The 12,807-nt window shown below is 52.3% G+C and overlaps 1 protein-coding gene across 2 annotated transcripts in view; it reads right to left on the reverse strand.

Annotated features, from left to right (window-relative positions):
* Positions 1 to 1,375: 1,375 nt before the first annotated feature.
* GPT2 (glutamic--pyruvic transaminase 2) overlaps positions 1,376 to 12,807 on the reverse strand; it is a 47,804-nt gene continuing 36,372 nt past the window's right edge. The window contains exons 8-11 of one of the 2 annotated variants that reach the window (XM_017953323.3): positions 10,213 to 10,387; positions 8,085 to 8,240; positions 5,666 to 5,778; positions 1,376 to 3,775 (exon numbers count right to left, since the gene is read on the reverse strand). In XM_017953323.3, the coding sequence (XP_017808812.1) occupies positions 3,685 to 3,775; positions 5,666 to 5,778; positions 8,085 to 8,240; positions 10,213 to 10,387 (535 nt within the window). In that variant the 3' untranslated portion in view covers positions 1,376 to 3,684. The remainder of the gene's footprint in view (positions 3,776 to 5,665; positions 5,779 to 8,084; positions 8,241 to 10,212; positions 10,388 to 12,807) is intronic. The other variant, XM_009196369.4, reaches the window with a different exon arrangement.

A 12,807-nucleotide genomic window follows, 5' to 3' on the forward strand; every position in this document is an offset into this window, starting at 1 on the left:
GAAACCCCGTCTCTACTAAAAATACAAAGTTAGCCAGGCATGGTGGTGCACGCCTGTAATCCCAGCTACTTCGGACGCTGAGGCAGAAGAATCACTTGAACCCGGGAGGCAGAGGTTGTGAGCCGATAATGTGCCATTGCACTCCAGCCTGGGCAACAAGACTCCATCTCAAAAAGAGACTGGGTCTCACTATGTCACTCAGACTAGCATGCAGTGGTGTGATCATGGCTCACTATAGCCTCAACCTCCTGGGCTCAAGTGATCCTCCCACCTCAGCCTCTCAAGGAGCTGGGACTACAGGTGTGTGCCCCATACCTGGCTAATTTTTTCAATTTTTTTTTTGTAGAGATAGGGTCTATGATGCCCAGGCTGGTCTCGAACTACTGGGCCCAAGTGATCCTTCTGCCTCAGCCTCCCATGCAGACAGGGCCACAGGTGCACACCACCATGCTCAGCTAATTTTTTGAATTTTTATAGAGATAGCGTCTTTCTTGGTTGCCCAGGCTGGTCTCGAACTCCTGGGCTCCAGCGATCCTCCCACTGTGGCATCCCAAAGTGCTGGGATTATAGGCATAAGCCACTGTACCTGGCCACCAAATTTTCTTTAGTGAAGGCACAGAAATTTTAGTTTTGAGAAAAAGTCCTGAATTCCAAAATCAAACGTCGATATGGGAAATGAATGAGCTTCCTCGTATAGACAATTCCCCCTTTGCCCATGAGCCCCCAGTGCTCCCTCACCCGCCCACCTCCCCAGCCCTGGGGAAGAGGCTGTTTGTTCTTACTTCTCTTCCACCAGGGAGCCACGGTCTGTGTTCATTTTAATCACATTCTATTTCAAAGAATCCATGAAGTTTATCCAGCACAAGTGAACAAAATAGCAGCTCAGGCATCTTAGGATCAAGCCCTAAGAAGACATGGAGGCCGGGTGAGATGGCTCACGCCTGTAATCCCAGCACTTTGGGAGGCTGAAGCAGGCAGATCACCAGAGGCTGGGAGTTCGAGATCAGCCTAGCTAACATGGTGAAACCACATCTCTACTAAATATACAAAATTAGCTGGGTGTGGCGGCATGCGCCCATAATCCCAGCTACTCGAGAGGCTGAGGCAGGAGAATCGCCTGAACCCGGGAGGCGGAGGTTACGGTGAGCCAGAATCACGCCACTGCACTCCAGCCTGGGCCCTGGGCAACAGAGTAAAACTCGGTCTCCAAAAAAAAAAAAAGACATGGAAGCTGAGAAGCTGTGCCTGGAGTTCTGTCATGTTTGGGGGAAATGCCCGTTATCGTGCTGGGAACAAAAAATTACAAAGAGTGAAGCTGTAAAGTTAGTAATGTCCTCAATGTTTAGATTCAAACTACAATGAAAGTTAAACACAGTCACCATTTTGGACATTTTATTTATAGAAATTTCCAGCAGAGCCATTGTTAAGTACCTTTGTCAGGAGATGCCTGTGAGAACCTAGATGGGAAAACAGCCACAAGTTGATCTGCATCTGTTCCTCCCCAAAACTCCACACACACCAGAACAGGAACAGCCAGGCGAGCCTCTGGGTGCGCAGTGATGCGCTGTCTGAGGCACGGCCCAGCACGTGCTTCCTCAGCAGATGCTACACACACAGATCTGGACCAATGACAGAAACTTCACAGATGTAACCTCCAAGTGCGACCTCAAATGACAAACAACTTTCTCAGGTGGTGCCCGGACAGGAAAGGCACCAGAACAGAATTTGTAGAAAACCAAACCTGTCATGATCAGCATTCCTATCTGACGTTAACCTCCTAAATTAGCTGACCTTATTTATTTTGAAAGCAAATCAAGTGTATACAATCTCTTTTAAAAAATTGTGCAAATATTGTAAAGTTTTTAGGGGCTGTTTATTATCTGAAGAGATTTATAAAAAATTACTGGATTTGTTAGGACTATAAATACTAACCCAGCCTCCCCCATGAAAAAAGCAATTGTTACAAAAATATAAAAAATATACTAGCTTCTACGATTTAACCTTTCCACCAGAAACCTCATCACTCTGGGACTCATCCTGGTTTATATACCACACAGCAAGCACAAGCGCAATTTTTTCCGTTTTTTAAGGAAGGAAAAGTTTTAGAACATTCCCTTTTGTTATTTGAGATTGTGGCTATTTTCTTCATAGGGGCTGTGATGTCGGTGGGTAAGGACAGTTTGGAGTTTCCGACTGTTTCCTCTACACGGACCCGGTGTGGAAATCACAGCAGAGAGACTGCTCTAAGCCTCACTCCTCGGCCTCTTCTGCTTTCTCTCCAGCTCCTCCAATCCCATTTTGGGACATGCCGGGTCCCAGGCTCCTGAGCTTCCCTAACTTCCCACTGGGGAAGGCAGGGAGGATGGGGAGGCTCCCAGTGAGGGAGGCGAGGGCTAAGCCCATAGCACCGCAGCCTCGAGTGTGGTCGGCCCGCCCAGGGTTGCTAATGGCAGGGAAGCCGCATGCTGGGGGATGGCACCCTCCTGGCCTGGAGAGGACTGATGCCACAGGTCAGAGTCTGCAGCCTGGGAGGGGAGCCAGAAACTAACGTGAAGGCAACACTCTGCATGAAAGCACGCCAATGAACCTCCAATCACGACTCACTGACTCCTCCACAGCAGCCAAGCTGCTAGGCAATTTTATCACCTAAAAGCAAGGAAACCGACCAGATTCAGCTCGCCACCATTCAAGAAAGGACAGGGCCTTGGCTGCTCTGCAGGTCCAGCGATTGCCCTTGAGGGGAGGACATTTCCAGCCTTCATTTCCCCGCTGCTGCCAGCAGGGGGCGATGTGCACACAGGCTCGGTCAGGGCCTCGGGAGAACAGGCACCAGTCACCCACGGGATGGGTCCACACCATTCCAGTGGGACTCTCCACGGAACTGGGACACTGCCGGGCTGCACCTTGTGTCCCTGAAATTCAGACAGACCTCTCCGATGGGGTTCCAGCCTACACATGTTCAAGGGAACCCCTCATTCCCAAAGCCAGCCGGGCGCACAGAATTCTCAGGCCTGGCTGCGCTGCTGGGAAGCGGAGACCCGGTTCCTCCTGCAGCCTGGCTCACCCCCATGCCTCACCGTGAGGCCCTCTGACGGTGGCCGCAGCCCCCAGCATCTACCCCAAGCTAGTGCAGCATCCTGCCCAGTCCACGTGCTACTGTGCTCCCCGCCTGCCTCCAGGCCACCGGGCGGACCCTCTCTCAGCCCCAGGGGCCTTCCAGGCCCTTCTGTTCAAAGGACCGGATGCTTCACACCGCTAAGGGCTTTATTTCACAGATCACGGTGGTGAGTTTGGATTTCCAGCCCTCACCACGGTTAAGTCACACATTTCCCGACACCTGCTCATTTCTCCAGATCTTAAACATCTCACCCAACACACCCTAGTTGTTGTAAACCCCAAATGAACTTTCCAGAAGCAAAAACAGTAACAGATTCAGAGAACCCTGGCCACACCTGCTGAGCAGGTCCCCTCTACTCTGGTTGCATATAGAATGCTTGTCTGCTCAAAAGAGAGGCGCTGTCAACATCAAGGCACAAAGAAAGACGTCTCCAGGGGCAAAATGATGATGAAGTGACCAGCGGCCTCCGCGAGGCCCAAGGCAGAGTCACGGGGGAGGCGAGTTCAGCCTGGTGGGCATTGGGAGGAAGAGCTGAGGACGGGCCTCCCGCTGGGGCTCAGGCGTCCTCACGCGTACTTCTCCAGGAAGTTGATGTGGAAATCCTTCACCTTCTGCAGCACCGTCTTCAGCTTCTCCACTGGAGGGAGGATGGTCATCCTGGCAGGAGAGACAACAGTGTCAGCCTGGCTGCTCTGCAAGATGGGAGAGGAACGAATCCAGCAGCTCAACTGCCTCTAGGATTGGAGGAGGGAGGTCTGCCTGGTCCGCTTCCACAGCTCCAGACCGGACAGCGCCCAGCTCTTGGACCACTTTTCCCTTCATTCATATGTTGGTTTTTTCACCCAAGTAATACACGTGAACAAAAGCAATAAACTGGAGCAGCATTTAGGCTAAGATATATCCACCCATTACTGCAGAAGGCCTGCATCACTTTTTTTTTTTTTTTTTTTTTTGAGATGGAGTTTTACTCTTGTTGCCCAGGCTGGAGTGCAATTGCATGATCTCGGTTCACTGCAACATCCACCTCCCGGGTTGAAACGATTCTCCTGCCTCAGCCTCCTGAGTAGCTGGGATTACAGGCACCTGCCACCATGCCCTGCTAATTTTTGTATTTTTAGTAGAGATGGGGGTTTCACCACGTTGACCAGGCTGGTCTCGAACTCCTGACCTCATGATCTGCTCACCTTGGCCTCCCAAAGTGCTGGGATTACAAGCATGAGCCACTGCACCCGGTCACTTTTTTTTTTTTTTTTTCAGACAGGGTCTCACTCTACTGCCCCAGCTTGAATGCAATAGAGTGATCATAGCTCACTGCAACCTCAAACTCTTGGGCTCAGGCAATCCTCCCATCTCAGTCTCCCGAGTAGTTAGGATTACAGGCATAAGCCAATATCCCTGGCTAGTTTTTAAACAACTTTTTGTAGAGACAGGGTTTTGCTATGTTGCCCAGGCTGGTCTTGAACTCCTGGACTCAAGCAATCCTGAATTCGGCCTCCCGAAGTGTGCGAGCCACTGCATTCAGCGCTCTGGAATATTTTGACCACTGAACAGAACTTTCTCTAGAGCATGACTCTTGCTCTTTCCTAGAGTTTGAGAGAGAGATTTCACTCCCACCTGAGGGGCCTTTTTCATCTCCAGTCAGTCTGACAGTGAGACGCCCTCCAGTCACAACTCTGCCTCCAAAGGAATTCCCAAGTTGCCACAGTAACTAACACCTCCCTCTCGTCCACCAATATGCTCCCTGGCCTTCCCGGCAGCCTTCTTGCTCAAATCACTTTCTGACCGAGCCATCAAACACCGAGATGAGCCTGACCAGGGGTGGGAAGGCCAACCAGACAAGGTTTGTCCATCCAGGGGACACGACCCACAACCTTGCCTAAGTCAAGACTTGGCTCCGGTTGCTAACAGCTCATGCCATTTCTTCTTTTTAGCATCTGCCGCAAGAGACATCCAAGAGCAACATGTGCGGGGAAGATGCTGTTCTGAAGAGAACTGGCCTCAGTGGAAAACCTCTGCTTCAGCTAGCTCCGCTCTGGGCACTGGCATTCCCGTCCACGCAGGGCCAGAACGGGGTACGCCCTGGGCGTGAGTGGAGCGAATTCCACTGCAGCTCCTCAGCAGGTTCCGGGATCACAGGCAGCGCTGCGGCCCAGGGTGCCGCCAGGAGCTACCGAGCACGTGCCAGCACCACTCCAGGCACTGGCAGCTGTGTACTGCCGTGACAGAGTTGAAAACGGACAGCGAAATAAGAAAACACCCTGCTGGGAACATTTCAGATGACGATGGGACAGCTGATGGAGGGGAGGGACAGAACAGTCAAGGAAGACCTTTCAGGGAATACGACCCTGAGCAGACAACCACCCAGTTTTTCTTACTCCCTGGGCAGGGTCTGAGCTTGGCTCTGCAGCAGGACAGAGGGGGGTGACTCGAGGGGGGACAGGGTCTCCGCACGTCTCTCTCCGAAGTAGTCCTCTGCTCCATGTCAAGAAGCCCACATTTCCCTGGACAAGCCCCGGACCAGCCCCTGGTAAGGAGACGAAGTCGTACCTGAAGTGGTAAGTGCCTTCCCTCTGCCCAAAGCCACTGCCGGGCACGACGCAGATGCCAGTCTCCTCCAGGAGCTTCATGCAGTAGAACATGTCTGGAGCCATTTGATGGGCCTATGGGAGCAGACAGAGCTCGAGATCATTCCTGGCTTTGCAAACACACCATTCAACCCTCAAAGCCAAATGTAATCTAAATGGCAGGTCTCTCTCCCACGGCAGTGCCCTTCTCCCCTTCCACTCCTAGAGGACCAGGGCCAGACGCTGGGATACTGCTGGTGGCCGGTGCCAGGCACAGACACCTGAAAACTACTGCAGGACAGCCAGGTGTAGCGGTGCTCCTGCCCGTCATCGGGGAGTGCCCATCCCCAGGCAGCCACTCAACAGGCATCAGTGGTGGCTTCCTGCAGGTCAAGCCGCATAATTCTCTGAAAATGGGGCCCTGGGGTCTGCACGCAATTTTCATGGAACAAGCTTCTCTGAGGCAGTCTCAACACTGCTTTCCACACACTGGTTTGCATGACCACCCAGGGAGCCTGTTAACTACAGATTCTCAGGTTCTATCACCAGGAATTCTTTATTTTTATTTTTATTTATTTATTTTTTTAGACAAGAGTCTCCCTCTGTTGCCCAGGCTGGAAGTGCAGTGGTACAATCTCGGCTCACTACAACCTCTGCCTCCTGGGTTCAAGCAATTCTCCTGCCTCAGCCTCCTGCATAGCTGGAATTACAGGCACGCCATGCGCCACCACGCCCAGCTAATTTTTGTATTTTTAGTAGAGACAGGGCTTCGCTATGTTGGCCAGGCTGGTCTTGAACTCCTGACCTCAAGTGATCTGCCTGCCTCAGCCTCCCAAAATGCTGGGATTACAGATGTGAGCCACCGCGCACCCAGACTACAGCAGGAATTTTTTTTTTTGAGACTGAGTCTCACTCTGTCACCCAGGCTGGAGTGCAACGGCGTGATCTCGGCTCACTGCAACCTCTGGCTCCCGGATTTAAGCGATTCTCCCTGCCTCAGCCTCTGGAATAGCTGGGATTCCACTGCAGGCCACCATGCCCGGCTAATTTTTTTTATATTTTTAGTAGAGATGGGGGTCTTACCCATCTCTACTTGGCCAACCCATGTTGGCCAAGCTGGTCTCGAACTCCTGATCTCAGGTGATCCACCTACCTTGGCCTCCCAAAGCGCTGGGATTACAGGCATGAGCCACCATACCTGGCCCATGGATTTTTTAAAAACTTAAGAGGTCTTGCTCTCGCCCAGGCTGGAGTGCAGTAGCATGATCATAGCTCACTGTAGCCTCAACCTCCCAGGCTCAGGCAATCCTCCCACCTCAGCCTCCCAAGCAGCTGGGACCACAGGCCTGCACCACCCAGCTAATTTTTAAATTTTTTGTAGAGAGGGTTTCACCATGTTGCCCAGGCTGGTCTCAAACTCCTGGGCTCAAATGATCCTCCCACTTCAACCTCTCGAAGTGCTGGGACCACAGGTGTGAGCCACTGCACCCAGCCTAACACTAGGAATTCTGAGTCTGTAGGTCTAGGGTGAGGCCTAGACTTGGGTGTTTAACAAGGTGTTCAGGAGGCTTGGGGGTGGGTGAGGACGCCACCTGCAGAAACTGCGCTCCCTGTGAGCCTCCAAGTGGGGTCTGTGGCACCTGAGAACTTGGTGGAACCACAGACTCTTAGGTCCCTTGCAGACATAAGACCCTTTAAAAAAAAAAAAAAAAAAAAAAAAACAAGCCAGGTACAGTGGCTCATGCCTGCAATCCCAGCACTTTGGGAGGCTGAGGTGGGAGGTTCCCTTGAGGCCCAGGAGTTTGAGGCCAGCCCTGGAGTGACAAAGTAAGACCCCATCTCTCTGTATAAGAATGTAATTAAAACAAAACAAACAAGCCAGGCACAGTGGCTCAAGCCTGTAATCTCAACTCTTAGGGAGGCAGAGGAAGGAGAATAGCTTGAGCCCAGGAGTTTGAGACCTGCCTAGGCAATATAGCAAGACCCCGTTCTCCACGAAAAGGAAAAACAAAAAACAAAAAACAGGCCCTAGGTGATGGGTGCACACACTGAAGTCTGGCAAGCGCTGCTCCCGGATGCAGTGGCTGGGTGGAGGTGGCAGCTCCTGCTGCTTCCCCCGCAGGCATCTCACCCGGGCACCTCCCCTGGGAGCAGCAGCACTGACAGAGTCCAGATCAGCTCCTCTCTCCTGGGGCCCACCTCATGTTTGCCCATCATCAGAGCCCATGCCTGGGCCTCTGAGAACCTGTCATCTTTACATGGTCAACACCATCTGGTCGAAAGGTGCATACAGTTCAGAGCCTCCAGGGCCAGCACTTCTGCTCCCCAAATAAGCAGGGCCCCCAGCCCAGCGTCTCAGGTGGACCTGGTAAGAGAGAGCCAGCCCGGCCCATGCCCCAGACCTGAGCAGCCTCCACAGCTTTGACAGGAATGAAGATCCGAGGGAAGGCGTACATGGCACCCTGCAAGGGGTTGCAGTGAATTCCTGGGACTTGGTTAAACAGGTCTTCCGTCAGCTTTGCTTTTTTGGCCAGATTACCCAGGACCGACTCCTTCTCCTGATGAGAGATAGAAACAGCACAGCAGTCAGTATCTCTGGATAAAGATTCGCTCCAGCCACTGATCTTTCCTGCAGCACTTGCAGAAATCCTGGATGATGACTTTGCTCCAGCTTTGAATGTATGTCCCCTCTGACCCAGGCGCTGACTCGGATTTGCTCTGCCTGGGTCACATGCCCCATGCACACCACACAGACGGAGTGGGTGGGGTGGTTTGTTCCTTCGACACTGGGGTATCAGACAGACTGACCAAAGAAGAGCTTGCGTGAGCCCGAGCACAGCAAAACAGGGAGGTGGCTGGGCCTCCCGGCAGGAATTCTTCCACAGCGCTCACCCTGGGATGCTGCCACATGCCCTGGGGTGTGGGGCACACAGACACCAGGGAGTTCTAGGCCAAAGGGTAGAGCCCGGCAGCCTGTGTCATGGGTTCTATTCTCGTACCAGGATGTCCTTCCAGAAAATGAGAAAACCCAGTTGTTGCCTGTCAGTCTGTATGGACTCGGCTCTGGAGGGAATTCCTCAGAACATGCTTCTAGGACACATGCCCATTCTTCTGCAGATAGGCCCCACCAATGCATCTGGGGGCCAGTACGCCCCACCCTCTGTCTGTGTGGTGTGCATGCAGCCCAGGACCCAGGCAGAGCAAGTCAGGATCAGTGACTGGGCCTGAGCTGGGCGTGTGTCCACGGCTGGAGCAGAGTCTGTCCAGCTGTCCAGGGCTTCCACAGGTGCCGCTGGCCAAGTGGCATGGAAGGTGTGGGCTGCAGGTGGAGGCATAAGCACTATGTGGCCTGTCCGCGTGGGGAGCATGGTTCAGCCTGGCATCGTGACACAGGCCACAACACAGATGGACCTGGAGGACATCATGATTAGGAAAATAAGCCAGCCACAAAAAGACAAATAAGACATGACTCTGCTTTTTTTTTAGACGGAGTCTCGCTTTGTCACCCAGGCTGGAGTGCCATGGCGCAATCTCGGCCCACTGCAACCTCCACCTCCCGGGTTCAAGTGATTCTCCTGCCTCAGCCTCCCGAGTAGTTGGGATAACAGGCATGTACCATCCCCAGCTGATTTTTGTATTTTTAGTAGATATGAGGCTTGACCATGTTGGCCAGGCTGGTCTCCAACTCCTGACCTCAGATGATCCACCCGCCACAACCTCCCAAAGTGCTGGGATTACAGGCGTGAACCACTCACTGTTCCCGGCCAACATGACTCCATTTAAATGAGGAATCTTGAGGAGGTGAGTGCAGAGAGAAGGGGGTAGAAGGGTGGCTGCCGGGGCTAAGGGAAGGGCAGGGTGCGGTATTAGTGGGTAACAGGCAGAGCTCAGTGTGGGATCATGGAACAGCTCTGGAGATGGATGGTGGTAATGGCCGCACAACAGTGTGAATGTCCTGAATGCCAGAGAACGGAGTACTTTACAAACGTTAAAAAGGTCGACTTTATGTGCATTTTACCACAATTTTTTAAAAAAGAGGTGAGCCTGGACCAGTTGGGAGTTGACTTCTAGGTTACCTGACCCATAAATTCCTTTGTTTCAACGGATCAAAGCTGGTCAGAGCTGGAGGACTCTGTCAAGCTGTGAGAACACGGCTTAGCAGAGGCAGGCGGGGGCCTGGGATCCATGCTGCGCCGCACCACCTCCTCATCTTCTTTTCAGTTTCATGAGTCCCCCCAGGGCGTTATCGGGAAACAACGCCCTTCCCTCCTCGACACTCACCGTGAGGAAGAGGAAGGGTTCACCTGCCCACACACACTCTCAGTTCTCCTACTTCCAAACAATGCCCAGCTGTACCTCCGGACTTCAACTCAAGGGGGTGGTTTAGGCTCCGAGGAGCCATGCGTGCCCCTGCAGGCCACACCCCCAGGAGGCTGCCGTCTGGCCATCTGGAGACAGGCCAGCCACCGGCCCAGCAGGAACTCTCGTGACCCCGGCTGCAGGGATGTGGACGCATCACAGTGGACTCACGCGGCTGAATTGCTCAAAGGACTCCTCTCCTGCCACCGGGGGATTCACGACGATGTCCATGGCGGCCTGCCCAGACACTGGGGGGCACAGGCGCACTGAGAGCAGCTTCACCAGCTGGCCCTTGATCTCAGGGTGCAGGTTGATCACCTCCATGTAGCCTCCTCTGTAACCACACCTAGAGGGCCGAAGAGAGGGAGAGGACCACCAGTTACAGAAAGACCTCAACAAAGTGCCATTTGGACAGCCAGAATTGAAAGCATCCCCACACCCAACACCTAATGGCCAGGTGTGGTTGAGTTCTTGCCAATGGAAGGTGAACGTTCAATAGTGATGATTGTGTACAAATTCCTATTTTTTTTTAAGAGACAGGACCTTTTCCTGTCACCCAGGCTGGAGTGTAGTGGGATGATCATAGCTCACTGCAGCCTCAAGCACCTAGGCTCAAGCAATAGTCCCACCTCAGCCTCCCAAATAGCTGGGACTACAGGTGTGTGCCACCACATATGGCTCATTTTTTTACTTTTTATGTATGTAGAGATAGGGTTTTGCTATGTTGCTCAGTCTGGTCTTGAACTCCTGGCCTCAAGCGATCCTCCTGCCTCAGCTTCCCAAAGTGCTGGGATTACAGGTGTGAGTCACCATGACAAGTTTCTGTAATTTATAGCCAAAAGAATCCTCAATGATACACTCAAATCATATGAAAATAAGCTGAGGACATGTAATGAGTTAAAAAACAAAAAACAAAAAACAAAAAAACCTTTCTAAACCAAATCAGCAACATACATCTTCTTCTCCAGTGTGTGGCTGCAAACGTTCACACTAACTACCACAGGAACGCAGGTGCCTGGAGGCAGGAACCTGGTCACCTTCTTCCATGCATCCCCCACCCCCAGCCTCAGAATACCTGACACGATGAGATGCTTAGTAACATGTTTTTTGGGGGGCCAGGTGTGGTGGCTCACCCCTGTAATCACAGCATTTTCGGAGGCCAAGGTGGGCAGATCACTTGAGGTCAGGTGTTCAAGACCAGCCTGGCCAACATGGTGAAACCCCGTCTCTACTAAAAATATAAAAAAATTAGCTTGGCATGGTGGCACATGCCTGTAATCCCAGCTACGCGGGAGGCTGAGGCAGCAGAACTGCTTGAACCAAGATCGGGAGGAGGCAGAGGTTGCAGTGACCTGAGATCGCGCCACGGCACTCCAGCCTGGGCTCCAGAGCGAGACTACATCTCAACAAAACAAAAAACTAAAAAAAACATGCTTTTGGGATCACACTGTTGAACAAAACCGGCAAAGATTCCCATCTGATCCCTTGACTGGACATTCCAAGGTGGGAAGATAAATTCTAACATCTCAGAAAAGTGTCCCATAACAAAAATGGAAAGAAAGAACTTTCTGCTTAATCCTCTGCTGATGAGCAGAGAATCAAAATGAGTAAAGCAGTCAGACCCTAATTCATCCAGATCTGAGAACACGGGACACGATTCAGGACCCCAACATCAGGGCACTGACTGGTAGCATAATCAATAACTGAGATGGGGCAGTGCATAAGTGTGTAGTAAACACGCTTGAGTTTGAAAACTGAGTTCACCGAGAACAGATTTGTTTAGGAAAAGAGCTACAGAGCAAAAGGAAGTGAAGAAGGTGCCAGGACTGCTACAGTGTAGACCAGAAAGACCAGTCTACATTAGCCTGCGCCCAGATCAAAGAAGCCCAAGAACAGTTTCGGAGCCATCCCAAGGGGGCTGCTCCCTTGACCTGGCGGAAGTATTCCTTTGAGCTTCACGCTTACACTGTTCCAGCCTAACAACCAAGAGCCCTCCCCATGCCGACACCTGGCACAGAATAGGATCCCACCACGTTGGGAACGCATGCCCTTTGCTGCAAACCCACTGGTCTCTCCTCAGTCTCTGCGGCTTCCTGCTCTTTCCCCTAACCTCCCAGCAGTAGGGGCCCAGGCCCAGGCCTCACTCCATGTGAGTATGAGACATGTCCAGGCTCAGAGCTCCAACAATCTTACAATTCACACCCAGACATCTCCCAAACTTAAACCACCCACCAGACGTCAGCTTGCCTGCAGACTGACACATCTCTCTCCACCTGGACGCCAAGCTGGCATATTTCACTTTAATAGGTCCAAAACCAAACTCCTGCTCTTTCTCCCTAAACCTGCTTCACCCTCAGCCTTCCTCATCTGTTGACTGCAACACCATCCTTCCCGTTGTTTGAACAAACAACTAAGGATTCATCGTGCAGTGCTGCAGTCACAGCTCCCTGCAGCCTGGAACTCCTGGGCTCAAGCGATCCTCCCACCTCAGCCTCCTGAGGAGCTGGAAGCGTGCACCACCAAACCTGGCTGAGTTTTAAAACATTTTTTTGTAGAGAAGGGGTCTTGCTATATTACCCAGGCTGATCTCAAACTCCTGGCCTTGAGTGATCCTCCCACCTCGGCCTCCCAAAGTTCTTGGATCACAGATGTGAGCCACCGCACCGGGCCAGGATTCATCCTTGACTCTTCTCTCCCACACCTGCCTTTTCCATCCACAACTCCTATCAACTCCACCTTCAAATACATCCAGGATCCTCTCCCCAT

Source organism: Papio anubis, chromosome 18, assembly GCF_008728515.1.
Source record: "Papio anubis isolate 15944 chromosome 18, Panubis1.0, whole genome shotgun sequence".
Lineage (NCBI taxonomy): Eukaryota > Metazoa > Chordata > Mammalia > Primates > Cercopithecidae > Papio > Papio anubis.